Source organism: Aricia agestis, chromosome Z, assembly GCF_905147365.1.
Source record: "Aricia agestis chromosome Z, ilAriAges1.1, whole genome shotgun sequence".
NCBI classification, from domain to species: Eukaryota; Metazoa; Arthropoda; class Insecta; order Lepidoptera; family Lycaenidae; genus Aricia; species Aricia agestis.
Window position 1 is genome coordinate 13,925,262 of NC_056428.1, and position 26,878 is coordinate 13,952,139.

Consider the following 26,878-nt stretch of genomic DNA (forward strand, 5'->3'; position numbering starts at 1 on the left):
TACCTTGCAGGTTGCGGCAATTGTCAATAATATGGCCATACAATTTACAATACGCGCAACGTATCCGATTACGTTTCGATAATTGATTCGAGTTTGGCGTGAGAACCGAATTCGTAGTAGGGGCCGAACGTGTAGTAGGGCCTCTTTCGTGCGCGGGTAAATCTACGATTTTAGCCGGGGTCGTGGGCAAGGGCGAGAGGGAAGGGATTACAATAGATAACCTATTGGTTTCCGCGATCGCGTCCTCTACGGCTCGCAATTTCTCTGTGAAGTTGTCCATAGAAGTTACATCATCTCGCGACAGTCTTTTACGAATACGCCTATGCAATAACCCGTAAACCATATCGATCTGCATCGCATCCGGAACCTTATAGGGTAGCTTCACTACTAGGGCACGCAGTCTCGACACGAATACGTCGGCACGTTCAGTCTCACACTGTTCAGTTCGGAAAACTTCTCTGAAGATCTTGTACGGTGGCAGCTGGGTGCCGTACATGCCTCGCAGCCGCGCGACGGCGTCCGCCCATGTTGAGACGTTGTCCTTGACGCCGCGCCAGAAGAGAGCCGCGTTGTCCTCCAGCAACATGCTCAGGCCGCGTAGCGCGTGCTGTTCACTGACGTCTGCGCATTCCTTATATACCTCCACGGCGTCCAAGAAGGCCTCCAGTTTCTCGGCGTCGCGTGATTTCCCGTTGAACCGCGCGGTGCATTTAATGAAATTGCCCGGCGGGGCGGCGACTGCAGCAGGGGCAGTCGAGCTTCTCTGCATTGAGGTCGCCGTGTTAGGGGTGAAAGCTCCGAAATTGCCGGATGGGTCATACCGTGGGAGGGCTCGGAGTGTTTCCAGGAGGGCTCTGTTGGTCTCCTCCTGCGTACGCTGCGATTGCATCATCATTTCTAACATCGCCGTCATCACTCGTTCTGTCGAGGTGGTGGTAGATGCTCCAGCAGCCGCGGTGGATGTAGGCGGGGTGGGCCGCGGGTCGGCGAAAACCATCGTCTCGTTCCCGGGCTCTCCGTCGTCGCTTGCTTGCTGTGTCTCCTCTTCGTCTTCACTCTCGTAACGGGGATGTTGTCTTGTGTTTCGTGGCATTTTAGATACCAGTCCGGCTAGCGGCTAGCTAAACAGTTCACGGAGCACTGGGATTGGGTCTGTTATTTCTTTGAAAAAAAAATATAGCCACGGGTTGGGCGCCAGTGTAATGCAGTGCAATCGTTTATTACCACAGAATCCACAAAGTGTAAATTAGAAATGGTTACAAAACATACAATATCGCCAAGAACCAAGTTCCGATCCCTCACAGTCCGTCGCCTAGCAACCGTCACCCGACTGTGTTGCCTACTCTCGCTACATCCTCCCGCTACATGGATTAATTATTGAAAAACGAAAGGTAAGTATTTAACGTTTAAGTATTTAAGGTAAAGATTGTAAAATGTAAATATAACCATAAATTGATAAATTGAAGCAAAACATAACTATGTCATACCGTGATCTAATACAAAGTATATCATAGTGATTATTTGCATATTTGTATAATAATTTACAACTATAATATATGAAAAATATCATAAACCTATAATGCTCAAGACCAACAAAGAGTGCGAGAGAGAAGAAAATCCTTTATAGAATTATAACAAGATGAAAAGAGAGAGGCAGTCTAATGAAAATTGTAACCACTTTCATTTGACAGGTCGTCAAAAGTCGTCAGTCGTTTTTATGCCCTTTCGGTATTTCCAATATATTGTCCAATTTGTTTGTTATTTTGAATAAATATTATTATATTTAAAAATTATGACTTGTGCTGTAAGTATTTGCAGTGTAAATCATAAGAATAATCCTGAAAAATATACATTTCACAGGTAATTAATCTTCATGTCCTAATTGCTACGATGTGTTTATTTTTGCTATATTCTGTCTTTAGTTCTCTATTTCTAATAAAATATTGTGAATCCTCCCTTTTACTTTCATATTTTGCGTAACTAAAGGTACTATTGTTCTTATATTACACAAATTTTGAAGAAACATTTTTCATCAATTTTTTTTACATATACGCTAGTGCTTGAATGTAATTTATCGATATGCTTATCGATATTTTACAATAACATAAAACTAAAATAAAAATCATTTACCTTTATATTTATCACCTTAAACCCGGCCGCACATTATCCGAAATTTCTGATCAGAAAAATTCGGACGCCCGGCGGAACGCACTCTGTTCATACATTTTGTTGTAGACCCATCATACTAAAAGAATTTCTGACGTGTCAAAATGTATGAGCGGGGCGGGGCGTCCGAATTTTTGTTATCGGAAATTCGGATAATGTGCGGCTGGACTAAAAAGGACATATTATCTTATTTTAACTAATATAATAAAGTATAGTATAATATAGCTAATATAATATAACTACTATAATATATAGTGACTCTAAAACTAGAGGAAGGTTATATATCATAATCATTTGTTTTACAGATTCCCTCAAGATCCTCTAATAAGAGGAAAATGGCTGAAATTAATTGGGCGTGTTGGTTGGAATCCCAAGAAGGTTATTAATCGAAAGATTTTGAACGTTTTCTATGGTATGGTCGTAACGTATGGTCCCCATATGTTCCCATTTGAATATCAAGGAGTCACCTCGATTTCTCATAGTTTCCATCACCAGACCACCACTTTTGTGAACATGATACCTACTCGAAACAATACAATGTACAACAAAAGAAAAATTTTGAAAATCGGTTCATAAACGGCGGAGTAATCGTTGAACCTACATAAAAAATATATCCAGAGCCGAACGTCTAGACTCCTCCTGTTTGGAAGTCGGTTAAAAATAATTGTAATAAAAAATATTATGATAATAAGAATAAAATATATTATACTAGTATAGTGTGTTGTTTACTTTCAACGTTTACTTGCAATGTGAGGGCTGATTTACCAGATAGATTTTACCTGAGTAATAAATAAGTAACTTTATAATGTGTTATTTGTATATTATTTACCCCTATAAGAACCTCATGTCATAAGTTCATAATATATCCGACGATTGAAAAATCATTCCAAAAGAAAATGTGTATCTACTTTTCAATCGTCACCTTTTTTTGCCAATTAAAATTTATGATACCTAATTTGAAATACAAATCTGTCAAAGTTGCATATTATTTATTTCTTATAGAAACTCAGGTAAAATAACTCGAACGGACTATACTATCGATAACAAAATACTATACTATCGATAGCACACGCACACATTGACAGATCGAAAATGGTCACGCATTTTCGGGTTGTCAGGTGGTCTATACGACAGTATATATTGAGTCTATGAAAAATATAGATTATTATTTCATGGAAAATATTATAATGTATCAGAATGTATGCAGTTAATTTCGAAAGTGTTGAAATGTGTCTATTGATTTATTGTAGTAATTAATTATACGTTAAGGTTATTAACTGTAATAATTTATGTATGGAAATGTAGTAAATGAAAAACTTTTCATTAATTTCAGATTTTTAGGTCCCTGTACTAGTTTGTAACATTTTAGTCTGCAGGCAATGGTTGTTAAGGAGATTTTAGAAGGAGGAGAAGGAAGGTAAAGGGATTATAGGATTTATAGGAGGTGCGGCCACTAAGATAAAATCCTCTGATCAAGTGAGGTGGTATACAGCTGGCCCACGCCATAGATTTCAGCTGTCGTATGTACAGAGTGTAACAAAACAAAGTAATAATACTTATGTGTGTTTGTATAAAGGTGCGCGTCCACTGGATCGGAATCGGAGCGTACGCAGGCAATCCGTCCGCTGCGTAACGCAGCGGACGGATTTGTTGCTTAAACCTTGTGGATTAAATCTGTTTTATTGTTTTGTGTTTATTTAGCTATGTACAATAATTTTTATTGAAATAAAACATTTATTTGAGCTCATTTCTTTTTATTATTTTTTATTTTTTGTATGTTTAGAGTGGAAGGTTTTGCACTTAAAAAATTTAACTTTAGTTTTAATTTAAAAAAAATAATAAATGTTAATTTTTTTTCTTCTAAGTCCGACCTCTTGTTACGTAGTATATGTAATACTCCTTGTGAGTATAGTATTCGTTGTAACTTGTATGTACGACAGTACATATTAAGTCTATGGTTGTATGTACGACAGTGTCGACAGTACATATTAAGTCTATGGTTGTATGACATTCTCTTTGGCCATTTGTCGTTTGCAAAAACCCAAATGTCGTTTCGTGTGCATTAATTTCTTTTCTACAAAATATACAGATGAATAGATGACGGAAAACTTATTAGCCTTTTCAACAAGTTTAAGTTGTATTCTTATGTATTATTAACTGAGTATTTCATCTGCTGCTTTTGTTTCTGTAACCAAGAGATAGGTACAGTTACTATAATTCTAGAAGCTCTCTGCACAACCAAACCTAACCATGCCGCCAAAGAAAGCTGGCAATGCAGCCGGCAGCAAGAAAACGGAGCAGAAAAAGAAAGAAAAAGTGATAGAAGTAAGTATTTCAGAGATTTCTTTGAGTAAAATAAAATAGTTGAATGCTCATAGCGTTCATATCATAGCATATTGATAAGGGGTTAGTTTATTCTATTCTGAAGTTTGGGTCTTTCAACAATTTTTAAAACATAGACTACATTCTTACTTAGATGACTCAGTTGCAATATTAATATTGCTCAGTTTGATTACTGATTGCAATATTGTATTACCAAAGGTACAAAGGCTGTGAAGATTTAGAGTATGTGGAATAAAGTATGATACATCAATAATGTTATTATGTAATTTTGATATTATTCTTTACCTAACATCATTGAAGAGAAAAATTCTTGGTTTAACTCGTTCATTGTGGGCGTCGTAGACACAATAGATTTTCAATTGTTATGATGGCAGCTGGCTGCAGCTTGGGGCTTGATAGGTTAAATGTACTTTAATATTTTACAGGATAAAACATTTGGTATAAAAAACAAGAAAGGAGCCAAGCAGCAAAAGTTTATTCAGCAAGTTGAAAAGCAGGTGAAGAGCGGCGGCATCCATCCCGCCAAGCCTATGGATGATAAGAAGAAGGAGAAAGAGCAAAAACTGAAGGAACAGAAAGAAATGGCAATGCTCTTCAAACCGGTGCAAACTCAAAAGGTTGAAAAAGGTAAAGAAAATGCTATTATGTTACAAGGAATCTGTCTGCTATGCATATTTCTATAGGAAAAGAGAAATTAATTGTTTCACTCATTTGGCTGGACATTTAATGTATTTCTTATCATCCTATGCCTCTTTCAATAGCTTATGGTTAGTTCTAAGACTTTTCGTATTTATATTCAAGTGAATTGACAAAAACCATTTATATCACATGGCTGCACTCTAAAGCCTCTTACGGTCGTTCCCAATATTTGATCTATCTCTGGTTTTGCCCTACTAGAGATAGGAATAGCTCACAATTGACATAAAATATATGTCTCTAATGTCTAATCTGAGCTATTCCTATCTCTAGTAGGGCAAAACCAGAGATAGATCAAATATTGGGAATGGCCGTTAGTTGATAATCATATAATTTGGTATGGAGATACTTTGAGTCCTAGGAAAGCACATAGCAATGTAGTATTGATCATCAAAAATATATGATTCCTGTGCAGTAAACAAATTGAGACACAACAAAGTTGTAGGTGCAGTGTTTTTCAACCTTTTTATGATGCAACCCTTCTGCTAAGAAAAAATATTTTGTGACCCCTTATCATTTGCTTATTTATCAAGTATATACCTATGTTATGAATATATCCCTTTTTTAATTCTCCTACTCAATATTTAACAATCTTTATGTTTTTTTTTGGGGGGGGGGGGGGGGGGGGAGATACTCACAGGTTGATATAATGCCCATTATAATGTTGAACTTTTCAATTACTTAAGTAATTTGTAGTTTAAAAATTGTAAAAAATCAAACACTTACACATTTTACTATTTGACTAATGATCTATTAACTTCTGTTTCCAGGTACTGATCCAAAATCAGTGGTTTGTGCTTTCTTCAAGCAGGGCCAGTGCACAAAAGGAGACCGGTGCAAGTTCTCCCATGACCTTACTATTGAAAGAAAGGTAACATAATATTTTAATCTATTTATTACTACAAAAAAAAGTAATAAAATTTAATGGCATTTAAAAACATGTACTCAATCCTAATAAATTGACATGTTTCTGGCTTTGCGTGGCATGTGAAACATGCCATGCAAATTACTTATTAATTTACTAGAAAGATCTTTACTATGTATATTTTACTTTACTACTTTTATTCTTATCTGTCAAGAAACATTTTTAAAGTATCAGACAAGGACACAGCACATTAAGTAATTCTAAACACTATGTGGATATTTTTATTAGGAAAAGAGTAAATTTGTTACTTCCTAATGTATCTCTAATACATATATAAAATTCTTGTGTCACAGTTTTTTTGCACGAATTTCTCCAAAACGGCTCAATTATTGATTTTAATGAATTTTTATGTATCATGTACATTAGTTAGGCCTGAAAATAGGTTTTTATCTACTTTTTAAATAGATACTAGAAATAATTTATATGGCAAAACAATGTTTGCCTGGTCGGCTAGTAATATTATAATAATTGAATAGCTATTTCACTTTCTTTATCTAATACAACATTGTATGGTTCTATCTTTTATAGTTTGGGCAGTGTACGCAAAATAAGTAAATGTTCTGGTTGTTTCCGAAAAACTGAAATATCTTATGGAACCCTATATTTTCCAAAATAAAAAGTAGCCTATGTTACTCGTGAATAATGTAGCTTTTGAATGGTGAAAGAATTTTTAAAATCGGTCCAGTAATTTTTGAGCCTATTCATTACAATTAAACAAACAAACAAAGTTTACCTCTTTATAATATTAGTATAGACAATTTATTGTATTTCAGGCCGAGAAAAGGTCTCTTTATGTTGATATGCGAGACGACGATACTATGGACAATTGGGATGAAGAAAAGCTCAAAGAGGTTGTGGAGAAGAAACACGGAGAAGGCGACAAACAAAGACCTACCACTGATATTGTAAGTACATACTTTTATTTGAGCTGTGGCATTCATTGATAATCTTCTATGCATACTAAGTTATACTATAGGTATAGTATAAGTAGTTACTTATGACTAGTACGAATTGTGTATTATATTAACACACTCGCTGTTGCCCGCGACTTCGTCCGCGTGGACTTCAGTTTATAGCGCGCGATGTCAACAAAATTGGTGTCAAAAGCTTTTATAAAAAAACCCTGGTACCCCTTAAATCAAAACAGCTGTGCAGTGTGCACACAATAAGAATTTCATTTTTTATATTAACTTTATATTTTATGCCAAATTTTAAAGCTTATTTAGCCCCCCAATTACAACTTTACCCATAAACTATTTATCATTGATAGGTTTAAGGTTACGTCACTGCACAGATAAATTACTGAGTTATTTAATAACGTAGAATAGATATAACAATCGAAAAAAATCGAAACTTGAACGTAAGAATATGATACCACCTCTTATAGAAAGACTTTTGAGCAAGCGTCAGCGCGATGTAGGAGACGCACGGCGCTATCTATTATGAATTTTTGGAACTAACTTAATTTGAACAAATTTACGCATTTTCACCCCCTTACAACCCTTTTTTCCAGTAAAAAAGTAGCCTATGTCCTTTTTCAGGCTTTAGGCTATCTGTATACAAAATTTCATTACAATCGGTTCGGTAGTTCGGTAGTTTTGGCGTTTGGCGTGAAAGCGAGACAGACAGACAGACAGAGATACTTTCGCAATTTTAATATTAGTATAGATTATGTACACACTGCACATCTGTTTTTGGTTATTTTGATTAATTAAGGGCCGCGCTACACCGGAATGGCAGCGGCGAGGCGAGCACTTTCAGCGCTGCCATTCCGGTGTAGCGCGGCCCTAAGAGGAGTACCAGTGGTACCACTTACCAGGGTTTTAAAAAGTTTTTAAATTTGACACAAATTTTGTTGACACCGCGCGCTATAAACTAAAGTCCACGCGGACGACGTCGCGGGCAAGAGCTAGTTATGAATAAAAACAATATAATAAAGTAGGTATGATTAGTTCTGTTACAATGAAGTAAAAAATAAAACGCCATCTGTTTTCATATATTAGAATTAAAATGTTGATTGAATTGATATATTTTCTGGATGGAATATAGGCCAACACGGTACACTCGAACTCCTTTATTTTAGAGCGCCTTCTATTGTCAACTTGTCACATATTATATTAGAAATGCAGTAGGAGTTCTATAAGATAAGATAGATTGATTATTATTCTACCAAGTGATAATATTATTAAACATAATATTCTAACGTATTAAAAACTATAAACAAAAACATAATAAGTATGATTAGTTCTATGTTACAATGAAGTAAAAAATAAAACGCCATCTGTTGTCATATATTAGAACTAAAATGTTCATTGCATCCATATATTTCTGGATTTTTTATAATATTATACATAAAATATATTTAAGATTTTTGAAATATTATTATGATACATATTATATAATATTTAATATACATCCAAGACCCAGGAACATTGAAAACTTTTTGTTCCGCCTGCGGGACTCGAACCCAGGACCCCCGGGATGAGCGCTGACCACGCGCTTAACCAACTGAGTTACGGAGCCATCGGCAATAAAAACGACATTTGCTGTCACATGTAAGAACTACAATGCGAATTAATTTTCATCGATATTTTCATGGAAATAAGATATTTCCCCACATCAAAATGTAGCATATGTCCTTTCTCAGGCTCTAGAATATCTATGTACAAAATTTCATTGCAATCGGTTCAGTAGTTTTGGCATGAAAGCGAGACAGAATTAGTAATAATAATATTATTATTAATGGACATTGTCCAAAAAAAATCACATGTACTTTTTATTTTTTTTTTCGTTAAAATAGGGTATTTTAAGAATATAAATTAAATAATTTTGAAATTCATTGGCTAGTTTTTTCTCAATACATTTTTAAAGTTTCGCTCTGACGTCATCATCGGCGGACAATTGACCTCTGAGTATGTTTTAAATTTCCTTTCAATCTTATTTATAATGGCTGGTTCGTCAAATGCAATTTCTCATTATGTGAAAGCTGATACGAGAAGCTTACCAAAAGTTCGAAACGTGATGTTGGTCGAATTTATTGCTAATTTAACACCATTGAAGGTCAAACAAAGGTTAAACATTTTTATTCAAAAATATAAGTAACTAATGGGTATTTTTTTCGTTTATATACAGAAAAACGATCACTGACCTTATTCCTCGAAATGTTTTTGTAATGAGCAAAATTAAAAAAAAATGGACAATCCCCATTCCGCAAAGCCGCGCTACCAACTGAGCCATGACAGAGGTCGTCCAATATTGTTTGGTCAATTTACTAAATTTATACTGCGAATATAATAAAATATATTGTATTTTTTATAATTTGAACAAAAAATATAATAAAATTATAATCTATACTAATATTATTAAGCGGAAGAGTTTGTTTGTTTGAACGCGCTAATCTCAGGAACTACCGATCCGATTTGAAAAATTCTTTCAGTGTTAGATAGCCCATTTGTTGAGGAAGGTTATAGGCTATATTTTATCACGCTAAGACTAATAGGAGCGAAGAAATAGAGGAAAGTGTGGAAGAAACGGGGGGAAATTAATTGAAAGGGCTTATTTGAACGCGCTAATCTCAGGAACTACTGGTCCGATTTAAAAATTCTTTCAATGTTAGATATTCCATTTATCGAGGAAGGTTATAGGCTATATTTTATCACGCTAAGTCTAATAGGAGCGAAGAAATAGAGGAAAATGTGGAAAAAACGGGGGAAATTATTTGAAAGGGCTTATTTGAACGCGCTAATCTCAGGAACTATTGATCCAATTTAAAAAAATCTTTCAGTGTTAGATAGCCCATTTATCGAGAAAGGCTATAGCTATATTTTATCACGTTAAAACTAATAGAAGAGAAAAGTGTGGAAAAAACGGGGGAAATTATTTGAAAGGGCTTATTTGAACGCACTTATCTCAGGAACTACTGGTCCGATTTCAAAAATTCTTTCAATGTTAGAGAGTCCATTTATTGAGAAAGGCTATAGGCTATATCTTATCACGCAAAGACTAATAAGAGCGAAAGAATAGAGGAAAGTGTGGAAAAACGGGGGAAATTATTTGAAAGGGCTTATCTCACGAACTACTGGAGCAATGTTTCTGTTATTTGGCACAGATAAGAAGTAGACCACGTAAAGAATCATAGGCTATTTTTTGTGGACTAATTTGTCTGTGAAATATCTAATTTACGCGGGCGAAGCCGCGCAGAATGTTATATTTCGCGTGGTCACGACATCACGCGTAAACGTCTGGACCCATTTTGCTGAAATTTGGTATAAAGATACTTTGAGTCCCAAAAAAGAACATAGGATACATTTTGTCGGAAAAATGTACGGTTACTGCACAATAAACTTTTATGATCATCGCCTAAACCAGGGCTTCCCAAACTTATTTGTACTGTGACGCCCTTGGGACTTTGCCATTTCTTTACGACGCCCCTCAACCCAGCCCCCAAAAATACTTTCTAATTTTAGAACTAGCCTACCCAACATAGGTTATCATAAAACACTATTTGGACATTTATATGGTTAAGTTAGGGAAGCCCTGGCCTAAACTATTTAATCAATTTTGATGAAATTTGGCATGGAGATTGGAGATACTAATTTGAATCTGGGACAAGGAATGTTTTTGTCCCGGAAAAATGTGCGGTTCCCACATAATATACTTTTCTGATTTGCGCGTAAACGATTCAATCGATGTACGGGAACAACTATAAACTAAAGTCCACGCGGACGAAGTCGCGGGCAACAGCTAGTAAATTACATAAAACAGCACAAGCACGGGTACGTTGAAACGCGTAATACGTAAATATTGACAATAGAATGTGCTATCTAAGTATAGGCACCTGCACCTGCATAATATCACAAAGTAGATACCAACATGTACCGAATGATTAACAATTTATCAATAATCCACCATGTTGTGGATTTGGATTGTGTTAAATTGTAAAACATAAGTGCACTAAAAATTTTAAAACAAATTGAGATAAGAAACATGAGTTATAGACACACCTTCTACTTTTGGACGTTTATTTTATGGGGGACTCTCTGTTTGCGTCACATCATCATCATATTCCCCTGTTTCCAGCTCATATTTTCTATTCTCTAAAAAATCATAAGTAACCAAAGATTGACATTCAGATCAAATTACGTATAAATACTTAAGTACCTCGGAATCCATTTGCTGCCATAATTAAACCTTCAAAACCACAAAAACTTCTAAAAACAAAATATATCTGCAGTAACTCAAGGACAAATGTTTAACTATTTTTAACTAAGAAAAAAAGCTTTTTATGATTTTACCTCTTTACAGTGCCAGTGAACACGCCTATCGTGCTACGTAATTTCATCCTGCAGTGCCGAGAGCACACCTAAGCATGTTTGCGTATTTTATAGGGCGGCATCGCTGGGAACTACTAGAAAATCGTGGTGGCATTGAATGTGCTGGTATACAAAATGGATTAACCGATAACCGTGTGATATGAACGATACAGATCAAAGATATCTGTTTAAAAATCATTCTGACTTGTCAATTTGTAGGCAGGCAGTTTCTTCTTGTATAAGAATTCTTCATGATAACTGATTACTGATTAAGCATCTGTGTTCTAGTGAAACTACAAAATTTTTGTTTTTTTTTGGTGAAATTGCTATGAATAATAAAAAACTAAGGAGGAGTAACTGTGTCAAAAATTTTGTCCGCGAGTCTACAAAATGTGACCTGAATACATGCATACTTTATGCATGTATTCGGTACACAATTTTGTGTTTTTATACAAGTGACAGTTATTGTCAACGGCTTTATTTCCTTAATTTCATAGAGGAAAATAATACACGGGGCACTAAATTTGAATGTTGGTGTTTCGTAGCTATTGTCATATTTTAGCGTGCAAAAAAGAACCAAATTCAAAATGGTTGCAGTACTTATGGGAGTTACATTTCCTTAGTTTTTATTATTCGTAGCGAAATGGGCATTGTCCAAAAAAAATCACATGCACTTTTTATATTTTTTTTAGTTAAAATAGGGTATTTCAAGAATATAAATGAAATAATTTTGAAATTCATTGGCTAGTTTTTCCTCAATAAATTTTTAAAGTTTCGCTCTGACGTCATCATCGGCGGCCAATAATTATTGACCTCTGCAGTATGTTTTTTTCCTTTCAATCTTATTTATAATGGCTGGTTCGTCAAATGCAAGTTCTCATAATGTGAAAGCTGATACGAGAAGCTTACCAAAAGTTTGAAACGTAATGTTGGTCGAATTTATTGCTAATTTAACGCCATTGAAGGTCAAACAAAGGTTATACATATTTGTTCAAAAATATAAGTAACTAATGGGTATTTTTTTCGTTTATATACAGAAAAACGATCACTGACCTTATTCCTCGAAATGTTTTTGTAATGAGCAAAATTAAAAAAAAATGGACAATCCCCATTGTGACTTTAGTAAATAAATAAATTGTTAAATTTAACTTATTGCAATGGTGTTCTGAAAATCGTCATTTTGTATTTTACTTAATTTTTTTTACAGATTTGCAAGCATTTTCTGGAGGCTGTGGAGAAATCGAAATATGGATGGTTCTGGGAATGTCCTTCCGGTGGGAAGTGTATATACCGGCACGCCCTACCTCCGGGCTTCGTACTGAAACGAGACAAGAAGAAGATGGAAGAAAAGAAGAATGAAATATCTCTCGTGGACCTAATAGAAAGAGAGCGAGCTGCGCTAGGGCCGAACCAAACTAAGATCACGCTTGAAACCTTCCTTGCATGGAAAAAGAAGAAGATTAAAGATAAACATGTGAGTGGTTACTTAAAGCATGTCCTAATTTGCTCATTGCAATGTAATAAAGTATTGTATAACATTATAGTTGCGTCCACGCGATAACTAAATAAAATCAAAGCTCGTGCTGAAATATTACAATGATTGTTGAACACAGAAGTTACGTGTTGAAAAAATCCAAGAAATTGTCACAACGTAATGAAGTGGGCAATGGCAGAGACACCCAAACCTTATTGGACTTTTTTTTGTAGATAAATTGACTTTATTGCATTACCATTTACCATCATATTCTACAAGTTATGTCCTAAATACACAAATCTTTGATGTTTAAAGCTGCCTTTTGTGTTTAAGATTACAGTGTGTAAATGCAAAAAAGAAAATTATTTTATTCATTCAATAATTTTAAGATTATAATATGTAAATGCAATAGAGAATAGTTATTCATTCCTGCTTGTTTTTACAGGACGCCAAGAACAAGGCGGAAGAGCAGAAGCGTAGCGACTTTAAGGCCGGTCGGGCCGTCGGTCTGTCTGGACGAGAGATGTTCTCCTTCGACCCAGCGTTGGCGGCTGATGCTGATGAGGACGGTGACGAGACCTTCGACCTGGCCAAATATGATGATGGAGAGGAACCGGACACGAACCAGTACAGAGATATTGAGCTGGAACTTATGGGATTGGAGGCTGAGGTGAGTTTAGAAACTGTGCTTCAGTTTACAGCGAGACTTAACTTGATGCAGTTTAACGCTGATCTCACATTTGTCAGCACCGTACGCATCGCATAGTACGCGAAATGCGGCGCGTACGGTGCGGATAACTTTTTGGAGTTTCACATCATTTCATACAACGAATTTTAAAATGTGGCGCTTAGGTGCTGACAACTGTGCGATCAGATTTAAACTGTGCTGTGATATAAAACTGCTCTTAAGGCGAGGATAAACCTCAATTTGTTATTCCGCGACTTCCGGTTTACCTAGTTCCAATATAATTACGAAGTTTTAAAAATATGAGATATAAAGCACAATATTTAAAATACCTTAAACCATAAACATTTTAATAAAACGTAATACTTTGGCTGTAATTAATTTACAAACTCACCTCCGATAAAAATCTATTTCATCAAAATATAAGTATTAACTAGGATAATTATACATTTTATTTGAATAAATTGTTAGTAAATCTATATTAAAAACTCTTTAACCGAACAATTTTGTTTCTTAATGTTTATTTCCAAAGATATTTAAAAAAAACATGATAAATAGAGAAGATTCGCTCGAGTGACTACAGTTTTAGGCTAAGCTAAAATGAATCTTATTGCGATGCGTATACGCTTGGTCTTTGGTTGTGTGCAAAGTTATCGTTTTGGATTGAGATTAATCCCCGCCTTAAGGCTGCGTTTCCACTGGAGCGGAGCGGAGCCGAATTGACCAATCACCATGCTCGAAATCTTCGCTGTGATACCGCTGGAATAGCATGGTTGGTCAATTCAGGCTCCGCTCCGCTCCGCTTCAGTGGAAACGCAGCCTAATAATGTAATGACTCAAGATAGACATTTGTTTGTAAGTCAGGATTTTGCCGTACTGCGCTTATTTAGGCGCCTCCATGTTACGTATTTTTTTATGTTGATCTATGTGATACATAACTAACTTGTGAAGGTCCTTACCACTTTTTATAAAAACGAAATGTTACTAGCACTTGCGCGATGTAGCTGACAAACAACGACATCTATTATGAATTATTGGAAGTAACTTAACTTACGCATAACAATTATTGTCTTACAACACAATGAGGAAGTTCTATTATTAAAGTTCAACTTTGAGCTGTCTTAGCACCCGGCACCGTGTTGTGTTTCTGTCGATATAAGCAGCTATTGCTGCTTCTACAATAGCATAGTAAAAGGAGGGGAAGTAAGTTATCTTCATACAAAGGCACCGCCGATACTATGGCGCACACAAACAAGCCGCGCGCGATGCCTTTGTATGAAGATAACTTACTTCCCCTCCTTTTACTATGTTATTGTAGAAGCAGCAATAGCTGCTTATATCGACAGAAACACAACACGATGCCGGGTGCTAAGACAGCTCAAAGTTGAACTTTAATAATACTAGCTCCTCATTGTATTGTAAGACAATAATTATTGTTATGCGTACAATAGAGTGTACATTTTTAACCATTCTCGACTAAGCTAGGCTGCATGGGGTTTTCCAAAGTTTTTATACACAATAATTATTATAATATCTCTCATCTTTCTGGTATACTGCTAAACTATAAAGCAATATTTTAATATTACAGGCTGATGATACCGGCACAAAAGCAACTGAAGACAGATTGCAGCAGCTCGGTCGAGGTCTAGAGAACGGAGAGACGGAGGAGACTGGTGAAACTCCAGACACGGGCGGGGCAGTGCCCATCAACGAAAACCTCTTCCTCGATGAAGACCTAGACGAAGAACTACAGAACCTAGACCTAGAAGACTAAGTGTATATACATTTTTTTTTATTTTTTGTTTGTAACATACAAATTGGCAAGTATTTTTGATTTTACTAAGCTAAAATATTGGCGCTAATAAAAATGTAAATAAATAGTCTGTGTTTTCACTTTTCATATTTTACTACGTAATACCTCGATCGTGGGAATCACAGACACAATAGATTTTCAATCGGCTCCCGGGTGCCGCATGGGATTTGATGGGTTAAAGAAGTCACGAAAGTCTGGGCTTTTGATTTTTCCTAACATTGCTGGAAAGAATTATTTAAAAAGTTTTAAAAAACAAATATAGTATATTTTCTCAACAATAGTAAAGTATAAAACATAGAAATATATTTTTATTTAATATATTTGTAGCAAAGGCAAAATGCATATAAATATAAGAATAATACAATTAATTATTATTCTTGATTATATCTTAATAGCTAACCATCTTGCAGGGTTCTGTATAGTGATGGTATCTATGGTTTCCTGTGAGAAACCTTTGATCTTCATCCACGGGAGAATGTTTGAGAATATGTGGCTGTAGCCATGTCCTCCGTATTTTATCTGAAAGAGATAAAAATAATTAGTTGAGTAAAATTGACTTTTTTTAATGAAATAAGGGGGGCAAACGAGCAAACGGGTCGCCTGATGGAAAGCAACTACTGGCAACATCAGAAGAGCTGCAGGTGCGTTGCCGGCCTTTTAAGAGGGAATACGCTCTTTTCTAGACTTGACTGTACATTTGTCAGTATTGCACGTGCCGTGCGCGTCGAACGCACCGCATAGTTCACGAAATGCGGCGCGTACGGTGCGGACGATTGTGCGAGGTTTCACATTGTTTCATACAACGAATTCTAAGGCTGGTATAAATAGTCAGTACTTAAGATGCGACCCGGTCTCAAGACGCGGTTAGGCTCTATGATTGGTCTAAATTTTGACAGTAATTAAATAATATTTCTGTCTCTATTTTGCATGAAACGGAGACAGAAATATTATAAGTTAAGAGCGTTTACGTCGTACGCATAATTTCAAGTTTCATGTAATTCAGTGCACTTTTATTCACACAGAAGCAAGTGCGACTGTGTGCGTGAGTTGGTTCATTATAGTCAAATCAAAAGATTTTGATCCGTGCGGAATGCGGATGCAATGTCGATGCGAGTCGATTTATTATTATTGATTATGATTTACCATTACATTTTAGCATACTATTACTACCATAGACTTAATAGGTATATACTGTCGTATAGACCACCTGATAACCCGAAAATGCGTGACCATTTTCGATCTGTCAATGTGTGCGTGTGATAGTGATGTATATTTTAGTATCGATAGTATAGTATTTTGCTATCGATAGTATAGTCCGTTCGAGAAAACGAAAATTAAGACGAAAAAATTTTTTCAGTTTTGTATGGAGAAACTCGTGACGCTCGGGCCCTTGCCCATACAAAAGTGAAAAATTTTTTTCGTCTTTCAGCGCTGCTACTTTCAAAGTGAACTCTTTACAAGGAACTCGTACACACCCTAAAGTATTATCACTTATTTTTGTTACACCCTGTATATATATATATATATATATATATATATATATATATATATATATATATATATATATATATACAGTGTGTAACAAAAATAAGTGATAATACTTTAGGGTGTGTACGAGTTACACCCTGTATATATATATATATATATATATATATATATATATATATATATATACAGTGTGTAACAAAAATAAGTGATAATACTTTAGGGTGAGTACGTGTTCCTTGTAGAGAGTTCACTGTGAAAGTAGCAGCGCTGAAAGACCAAAATTTTTTTTCACTTTTGTATGGGGAAACTCATGACGCTCGGGCCCTTGCCCATACAAAAGTGAAAAAAAATTTTCGTTTTTCAGAGCTGCTACTTTCACAGTGAACTCTCTACAAGGAACACGTACACATCCTAAAGTATTATCACTTATTTTTGTTACACACTGTATATATATATATATATATATATATATATATATATATATATATATATATATATATATATAGAAGAATTTTGACATCTAGTGTTAGATAGCTGAACTACGTAGTAACATCAACATCGACCTAAGCTAGTAGTTTTGCTTTTAGCCGATAGATGAAATATTGAAAAGTGAGCGGGGCTTGACACCCCCTGACCCCGCAAATTGTCACGCGTCGTTTCTTAAGGAAATTCGATTACGACACCTCCTCTCTATATTAGCTTCATGGTGAAACTGGCCTTTAGGCTTCGTTTCCACCAGAGATCTGCTGCGAGGAATGTGTTTTTAAGATCGCCGCACTGAGCGATGTCATGGCAAGCTCACATTAACGATTCTATTGGCTCTAAAAAACACATCCCTCGCAACACATGTCTGGAGGAAACGCAGCCTTAGGGGCCTAAAACTTACCAGTCTATGCTTAGTGTGGAGATCATGAGACATCAGTATTCTGTCCACTTTGCCATTGTCCACTAGATGTCGTACCATTTCTATTCTCTGGGCGTCAGACGGCATATAGATATCGTTTTTGAGTTGGTAGTATGAGACCTCAGTACCAAACAAGTCGAATTGGCAGTACGTCCCCAGGTCAGAGAATTCTAGTAGTGTTTCTGGGTTTGAGATGGTTCCTATAAATATATTACTCTTTAATACCTCGATAGTGGGAATCTCAGACACAATAGATTTTCAATTGTTATGCGACAGCCCGGTGCCGCTTGGGGATTGATGGGTTAAAATCTTAACTTTATAACATACTCAATGACAGTCACAATAGATCCTCAAGGGTCGCAGTGACATCAGGGCTATTTGACCTGCCTTCAGCAAAAAAAAAAAAAAACATTGACGCCCGCAACTCCGTTGCGCCACAATTCGTTTATCGCGCAGGAACCGTACATTTTTCCGGGATAAAATATATTCAATGCCCTTAAAGTTCAGCGGTTTGGGCGTGAAGATGTAACAGACAGACTGACAGATAGACAGACACACTTTCGCATTTATATTAATCATAAAGTTAATATACCTTCCGTTAGGTAGGCCTAAGTGTAACTACACAGCGGAGTGGTGCTAAAACTTCACGGCAAAAAATTATTTGTATGAATTTGTATGAGGATTGAGGTGAGCTACACTAAGCGACAGCAATGCTACGCGACACAAGACGTCAATTCTTTGGAACGTGAAGAGTCGCTTCGCTGCAGAGCAATGTCGCCTAGTGCCTTTGGAACTTACTGTCTAAATGTGACATAACAACTTTGTCAGGTCTGCCACCGGCCTCCAGGTACAATCTGATGATCTCAAACGGGGCCTCGGGCACTCGGTGAGGGTGGTAGCTGACAGGGAAACCCAGCTGCGCCTGTAGCTCACCAGCTGCCTTTATCGCTTTGCGTTCAAAATCTGTAAATGTTGCCCATATTGCACTTGAAATGCACGTACGAACGCACACACGCACGCTCGCATGCAAGCACGCACGCATGCAAGCACGCAAGTACGCACGCACGTCGTCAGCGCGCACGCTCAGCGTACGGACGTGTATTTATCCTTTGTTTGCTATCCTTTGTTTACTGTGTTTATTACCCTTTGTTTTATCTGGTAGTTAAAAACTCAAATAACCTAAAATGAGGCAGTGTAAGAAGTGTAAGCTTTTTGTGTCCGTGAACAAAGACGATATAATTACATGTAAAGGTGGCTGTGAGGGCATGTACCACAAAAAATGTGTGCGTAATTATAAACAATTTGCAATGAAGGAAAAGTGTGAAGATTGCTCTAAGGAAAACACCGGCTCGACCTCCCAAATAAACCTGAACCCAAGCGAGGAATCTGGGGAGAGCGTTCTAGCTGAGGTTAACAGGAAGCTAGAGGTTATTTACAATATGGAGAAGAAGTTAGTTGAGCTAGCCGAAACCGTCGATTTTTATGCAGAGATGTATCAGAATATGACCGAATTCAAAGAAGTGGCTGAAAAGAAAATTAAAGCCTTAGAACAAAAAAACACATACTTGGAAAAATGCAACAGGGCATTGGAAGAGAGATTGGAAGAATTAGAAATTAAAGAGAAGGAAAATTATATTGAAATAAGCGGACTCGAGAACAAAATTAATGAAGACACAATCCAAGTTGTGAAAGAGGTAGCTAAGGTATTGCATCTTAACCCGGAAGATGTGGAGGAAGCAGAGAGAATGGGGAAAGCCAAAGAGGATGATTCAAGACCACGAATAATTCAAGTCAAGTTGCGCACAAAAAATGATCGATCCAAATGGATGGCGGCGAGAAAAGTTTTTTCAACTGAAAGTAAGAAAATTACGAACAACTTAATATATAAGAACGGTAACGAAACTCAAATATTCATTAACGAATCATTACCAAAGTTTAAGCGACAACTATTGTGGATGACTAGAAGCATGATGAGACCTAAAGGCTACCAATATATATGGGTGCAAAATGGAAATATTTTAATGAAAAAGAATAACGACGAAAAAAGTATTTATAATATAAAGAGCGAACAAGTACTTAATGACTTTGAAGAGGCTCAAAATCCAAAATAGTGCAAACAGCGCGACGTGTAAACACTACCTGATTTTTTATTTTTTACATTCGATAATCTACAAGATGATACGATATTTAGCGACTTTGAATTCAAAAGATACATGAATATTCAAAATTTAAATACAGAATTAAGTCAAAGATACGGACATATAAATATAATGCACCTAAATATAAGGTCCCTTAGAAAAAACTTTAACGAATTATTGATAATTTTAGAAGAAAATAGGTATTTAATAGACATATTAATATTGAGTGAAATAAATATTCAAAACGAAGACCTAGCATACTACAAAATAAATAATTACAATAGCCATATATTAAGCAGAGATAAAAAAAGAGGAGGAGGTATATTAATTTACGCAAAGAAAGAATTGACGTTTGATACACAAGGAAGAATTACGGGATCGTCGGAATTATTGCATGGCCAGCTGATCGAAGAAAAAAGTAGAACACATATTATTGCCATATACAGACCGCCTCAAAATAACAAAATGACATTTTTACAAGAAATAAAACGATTAATTAAAAATATCCCTAAATCTGAGACAATTATTTTAATTGGAGATATTAACATAAATATCTTGAATGGAGTAGAAAACCCGGTTACAAGAAAGTACAAAGACACATTGTACGAACTAGGACTGCAGTGCGCTATACCGAGTTCGGAAGTAACGCGCGAGGCGATCGTCGACGGCAGGAGCGAGACATCGTGCCTGGACCACGTGTGGGTGCGAGCGAGATGCCACAAGCGCCGAGCGCTATCGTTCGTCCTGGAGGTGCATGCGTCGGATCACTACGCGGTGGGACTGTCTATTAAAATTTCAAATAATAATAATTATAGAGATAATCTAAATTCAAAAAGTTATAGAGTTAAAAATGTAATTAATGAAAAAATATTAACTAAAAAATTCGATGAGTATGACTGGACACAATTGTACGGGCTAACATGTCCACTTAAATTATATAACGAATTATGCCAAATATTCGATGAGTTCTACAGGGACAGTAAGATTAGTATTAATATTAAACAAAATAAACGGACACGGCAGCCGTGGATCGATCAGGGATTGTATAAAATGATATCACGTAGGGACTATTTATTCAAAGTATGGAAAAATGAGCCTAGAAATATGGTTAAAAGGTTAGAGTATACTAAATTTAGAAACAAATTAAATAAATTAATAAATATAGCAAAGAATAAATATAGACAGTCAGAAATTTTAAATTGTAAGGGGGATTTTAGGAAAATTTGGGAAAATATAAATTCTTGGTTAGGGGTAGAGAAAAGTAGTGTAGATAGTATAATTTTAAAATATTTAGGAAAACTCGACAGTACAATCAACATATGTAATAACTTTTCAAAGACTTTTACCAAAGAAATACATAATATTAAGCATATCTGTAATACACAATTTTTAAAAAGAATAGAATATATAAGTCCATGTAATATTAGTTTTAGATTTAGGAAAATTAATGAAACGTCTGTTGAAAAATTAATAAATACTCTATCGTGTGGTAAGTCTGCGGGTGTAGATAATATACGGGTACAAGATGTTAAGTATCTAAAAAAACAGCTTAGTCCTATCTTAACAAACCTTATTAATATGTGTTTACAGAGTAGTGTATATCCTGACCAGCTGAAATGTGCAATAATACGACCGATTTACAAGTCGGGCAGTCATTCGGAGTATGCAAATTATAGGCCAATAGCAATTCTGCCTGTAATAGATAAATTAGTAGAAAAAGTAGTCGTAGAACAAATAAGCACATTCCTTGAAAATTATAACATTCTCACGGATACACAACATGGCTTTAGGAGAGGCAGGGGGACGACTACAGCCTTGTTGAGTTTCACTGATTATGTGAATGAAGAGACTCTGGGAAACAAGTCATAGCCCTTTTCATAGACTATAAAAAAGCTTTTGACACACTTGATCATAATATATTAATACAGGCGATGGATGAATGTGGTATACGTGGGCCGACCAGTATGTGGTTTAAGAATTATTTGAGCGGCAGGAAAATACGAACGGTGATAGATGGGGTAACTGGCGATGACGAGGATGTGAGTATGGGTGTGCCCACCGGTTCCGTCTACGGCCCCGTCGGGTACACCATGCATGTGAATGGAGTGGTGAATGTGATAAAGAAGTGTAAGGAATTTATGTATGCGGACGATATGAGTGTGGTGTACGCCTCGAAGGATGTATCAAAAGCGCGCGCGAACATACAGGAAGATTTCGAAAACATAACGAAGTGGGCGCACGACAATGGTATTATATTAAATCTAAAAAAAACCCAATGTATGCACCTGCACTCGCCACATAATCGTAGAGCAAAGAATGTCAGTGTAAACGATCTAACAATAATAGGCCACTCATATGAATGCCTTCACTTAAATAAAGATAAATGTAGTTGTACACCAATCTCTTATATTGACAATTTTAAATATTTGGGTTTAAGGATAGATAGAAATTTCAACTGGGCACAACACATATCAGATGTATGTAACAGACTAAGATCAGTGTTAGGTAAATTCTATCAGCTCAAGAGAGTACTAAATGTAGACACCTTAAAAGTTGTATATTTCGCCCTCGCAGACTCTCTGTTAAGCTATGGTTTAATTGTGTATGGGCGAACATTTACTACATATTTAAATAATGTTAAGAGCATACAACTAAGATTAATTAAGTACTTATTAAGTAAAAAGGAAAAAATAGAGTGTAAAAAAGATTATAAGAACTTATTTAAAACATGTAATATCTTACCCATTGATAAAAAAGTTGAATATTTAATCGGTATTCAATATTACTTTAGTAGCGAGTATAAGAAAGCAATAGATAATAAATATAATACTAAAAGGGCTAGAGAGCAAAGATTGATAAAACCTAAAATTAAAAATTACTATGGAGAGAGGACAAATAAGTATTTAGTACCTGAAATATGTAACAAATACAATATATTAAGGGGTGAGGAAAAACTGTCACCAAAGCTTATTAAGAAAAAGTTAAAAGTCGAAGTGCTAAATGTTTGAGTCTGTCATCGGACATATCGTATAAATCATATAAATGTATAGATTAAGCTAAGTATAAAATATATATTCAATTTTTCTATTTTAATTTACTTGTATATTTACTATTTAGTTCTAAGTTACAATTTTTGTTTTATTTCTTTTTGTGGTGGACACACAGGTGACGAGGGCCGCTTAGAACATTTAGAAAGTTTAAGTTGAAATCGCCACATGTACGTTTTTTACTAAACTTGTGAATCCTATTATTTTAGTAACAGATGTTAAACAATGCCCAAGAATTTTTGTTTGTGATGGATTTTAAAAAGCAGATGTTTGGTAATTGGCATATTGACTCAGTCCACTATAGTTTTAGTAAACAATGTATACAATAGAATAGTATAAAAAAAAAGGTTAATGAGCGTATCTCGCCGTTAAACTTTGGTTTGGCGAGGTTTAAAATGTATTAGTTTTTAAGTTTTTGAAATGAATGAATAAATAAATAAAAAAAAAAAAAAAAAAAAATGCAAGCACGCAAGTACGCACGCATACATGTGCACAAGTATGCACGTAACGGACGGACGGAAAAAAACGTAAATTAAAGTCTACTATTCCACAAAAGTTGACTAATGAAAATTATTACTATTTCGCTTTTTGTAGTAATTACTATATTTTGCCTATACTAAAGAAGATAACTATTTATTTTTACCCTTGATAGGCCAAACACTAGCAATCTCCCCCATAAATCCAGCTTTTACAGATGGATTGTCAATGCAACCTTCAGTCAACTCTTTCAACATATGATTGTACAACGCCTCTTCAGTGTATTTCAGTAAGTTGCTCTCCTGAGTATCCGCTATGTAGAACCCGGTTCCAGCAACTATGTGGACCTTAGTTTCTTCTGATACACGCTTTAGAAATGTTACATCCCTCTTGATTCCTTCTGTTGTGTTCTCAACAATTGTACCTTGAAAATTGGAGATAAAAATATTATTGTGTTATTGTGAAGTGCTAGGAGGTGGTGCGCCAGTTCTTGAAATTATTTTTACAGCAACAAATTATAGAGTCACATACTGTAAATCCCTTTACAAATAAATACAGATTGTATAAGTATAAAGGTGTTTTGTTGTTGTCTTACTAGCAACTTTCATAAAATATCAGACAAGGAAAAAGTAATGATTTAATATATATATTGCAGATCTTTTCATTAGCAAGTGGAAGTTCTTTAAGCCAGGGGTTCCCAGTCTTTTTCAGCCTGCGGTGCAGTTACACGTAAAATATTTTGTCACGGCGCCCTACTCTACCTAGCTATTGGAAAAAGATACATAAATAAACACCTTTAATGATTATAGTTAGGTTAAGCAGGTAAATAGTAGTAAACAAATATTTAATCATCTACCTGCTTTACATTTAAATTAATATTATAAGTAATTTAAATTCATAATATTTGTGGTTTCGGATAATGATGAAGGATCGACTCACGGCACCTCTCTTGCTTTACCATGGCGCACCAGGGCGCCGCGGCGCACAGTTTTGGGAACCCTTGCTTTAAGTAATAAAAATATTTAAGAAATATTACAACATTGTCTTTAAAAATATAAAATGCTTAGTTATTATCATCAACTAAAAGTTAAATCTTACCTCCTCCTCTCTGTTGAAAATCGTGCATATCAAACAATACAGCAGAATTTGCATCTTGATCATTGAGAAGCAAATTATTTCGTGAATGATACGGGTATTGTCGTAAGTATCCAAGTTTTTCAACAACATATCCAGTGTCAAATTTGTCTGCTATCTCTTTTGGTGGTTGGCGGTAGAAATGTGTAAACTCCATAGACAAGTGTTCATGTGTAAGAGTTCTGCCCAGCTCGCTGGGATCAACAAGTCCCAAAACTGTAAATGATGGGTAATTTCTTAGTCTCAATAATTGACACTACCTCAGAATGGAGAGGAAACGCGTTTTTGCAACTGTACATAGCAGATGAACTTTATATCAACGCTCAACAGTACACACAAATGTTATTTGAAATGGTAGTTACTGGAAATTGTATTTGAAAGTACTTAATAATGTTTATCGGTTATTAACCATCAACTCCCAAGCCGCACCCTGGTGCAATTCCCACGATCGAGGTATTACGGTGTTGAGGATTTTCAGTAATTTAATTTTTATTCTTTTTCGTTTGTTTGTGACTTGATAAAGATGTAAAAAAATAATAATTATAAACTTACCAGTCTGTACTTTCAAAGCCATTATTACTATGTATTTCAAATTCGAAATAAGAATGGAAAACCCAAAATCTTGTAGCAAACGACGTTATCAATGGTATGTTATTTAAATTATGATAATTATATCAGCTTCATTGACTAAACTTTATGTTATTGTGATAAAAGATGAATTATGTTTACAAGGTGTTATATAACAGCAACGATAACATGTAGCCAATAGTCGCATTAAATGCTTGTTTCTTCTGGCGGAAGCTGTATAATACAAAATATTGTAAGCTCATAAAGAATAGGTCATTATAAATACTTAGGAAACCTTTAATAATTAATAAAAATATCAAAAATATCTTAATCTTTAAAACGCTAACGTCTTCGCTACATGCTCAAAAGTTTGACATTTTAATTTTGACAATCGGGCATCGGCTGATCAACTCCCGCCTCCCGGACCGGACCGTTCAAATGACAGCTGACTGAGTCAAAGGTGTCCGCGATTTCCATGATCTGTTACGTAGTATATGACATTCTCTTTGCCATGCTCGACTCTCGAGACCGTGGAATAACAGATAACTGCTAAAAATTAAAAAAAATATTGTATTTTTGTTATAAATTTTTATTAGCAGTGCGTTCCACTTGACGTTAAAAACTATCAAAACACTTAAAATGCCTCACTTTTGTGCGTTTTGATCGTTTCGCTAAGTAGCGTGGCATATGTATGTATAGGTATGTTTATTTTTCTCTATGGGATGGGAGGGCATAATTATTATATGCCAGAATTACGGTCTACGGTAGGTACTACTTTCAGTGTTACTTATAATTAATTATTAACGCCTATGTAGCTAATTTATTATTAAGCCCAATAGCGCAGGCCGCGGCGGCCATCGAAAGTATGGTGTGGCCGCTGGCCGCAAGGCAGCCAGGTGCGCGTAGTCTATGGCGGTTTCATACTAAAACTAAGGTACCGTATATATCTACCTCGATGGCCGCCGCGGCCTAGCCGCTAGTGCGCGCCCGGCCGACTACAGGACTACAGAATACAGATACACGTTTGACGGTTCAGCAGTTGGCACTTGGCAGTTGCTGCTGGGCGCTGCGTCAGATGTTTGAACCGGGTTCATAATACTCCAGTCTCCAGAGTCCAGTCTCTAATTATTATATACCTTGGTAAGTTCGACCTAGGTTCGAACCTCTGTGCTTTTATGTTTAAGTTGGCACTTGGCAGTTGCTGCTGGCCGCTGCATCAGATGTTTGAACCGGGTTCATAATACTTTAGTCTCCAGAGTCCAGTCTCTAATTATTATATACCTTGGTAAGTTCGACCTAGGTTCGAACCTCTGTGCTTTAATGTTTACCTACTCTACTGGCGCGGCCGCACATGCGTCTATCGTCACGAAGCTTCGTGCTATGGCCTATGAGACGATACCATTGGACGATACACGCAGATCGTCCAATGGTATCGTTTTAAAGCACCAAGCACTACGCAGGTGCGGCCCGGGCATATTTACTGTCTTCAGTTAAAACCAAAGAACGTAGTAATTATATTCTCTTTGTCGTCAGTCTTTATAAATATCCATAGCAACATGTAAACACATGGATACAATTAATAAAACGTACTGATTATATTCTCTTTGACAATAATTAATGCAAAGAGTATTGCGGTATATGTTTATATTTCTGGGGTATTGTGCGATTGCGGTGTGAAGACCAAACCGTTTTTTTTAGGAAACGTGGCG

General features: G+C 35.8%; 2 protein-coding genes across 2 annotated transcripts; one reads left to right on the forward strand and one right to left on the reverse strand.

Annotated features, from left to right (window-relative positions):
* The first annotated feature begins 4,187 nt into the window (after nt 1-4,187).
* On the forward strand, nt 4,188-15,481 carry LOC121739092 (zinc finger CCCH domain-containing protein 15 homolog). The gene is made up of 7 exons (XM_042131414.1): nt 4,188-4,491; nt 4,935-5,136; nt 5,976-6,076; nt 6,904-7,035; nt 12,650-12,916; nt 13,362-13,586; nt 15,190-15,481. Exons 1-7 carry the CDS (start codon nt 4,417-4,419, stop codon nt 15,373-15,375), a joined length of 1,188 nt encoding a protein of 395 aa, XP_041987348.1. The 5' UTR covers nt 4,188-4,416; the 3' UTR covers nt 15,376-15,481.
* Nucleotides 15,482-15,715: 234 nt separating this feature from the next.
* LOC121738729 (phosphotriesterase-related protein) lies at nt 15,716-25,487 on the reverse strand. Its single transcript, XM_042130955.1, has 6 exons — nt 25,155-25,487; nt 24,567-24,818; nt 23,635-23,892; nt 18,605-18,769; nt 17,789-18,006; nt 15,716-15,933 (listed from the first exon to the last, which is right to left on the reverse strand). Exons 1-6 carry the CDS (start codon nt 25,174-25,176, stop codon nt 15,796-15,798), a joined length of 1,053 nt encoding a protein of 350 aa, XP_041986889.1. The 5' UTR covers nt 25,177-25,487; the 3' UTR covers nt 15,716-15,795.
* Nucleotides 25,488-26,878: the final 1,391 nt, after the last annotated feature.

What these genes read in the sequence shown, in the direction of transcription:
- LOC121739092 (XM_042131414.1), top strand. Translation starts at nt 4,417, where the DNA reads ATGCCGCCAAAGAAAGCTGGCAATGCAGCCGGCAGCAAGAAAACGGAG. An exon ending in AGAAAGAAAAAGTGATAGAA is followed by an intron (nt 4,492 to 4,934) that starts GTAAGTATTTCA and finishes AATATTTTACAG; the next exon opens with GATAAAACATTTGGTATAAA. An exon ending in AAAGACCTACCACTGATATT is followed by an intron (nt 7,036 to 12,649) that starts GTAAGTACATAC and finishes TTTTTTTTACAG; the next exon opens with ATTTGCAAGCATTTTCTGGA.
- LOC121738729 (XM_042130955.1), bottom strand. Translation starts at nt 25,176, where the DNA reads ATGGCTTTGAAAGTACAGACTG. An exon ending in GGCTTTGAAAGTACAGACTG is followed by an intron (nt 24,819 to 25,154) that starts GTAAGTTTATAA and finishes CATCATTTACAG; the next exon opens with TTTTGGGACTTGTTGATCCC. An exon ending in TGTTATGTCACATTTAGACA is followed by an intron (nt 18,007 to 18,604) that starts GTAAGTTCCAAA and finishes ATATATTTATAG; the next exon opens with GAACCATCTCAAACCCAGAA.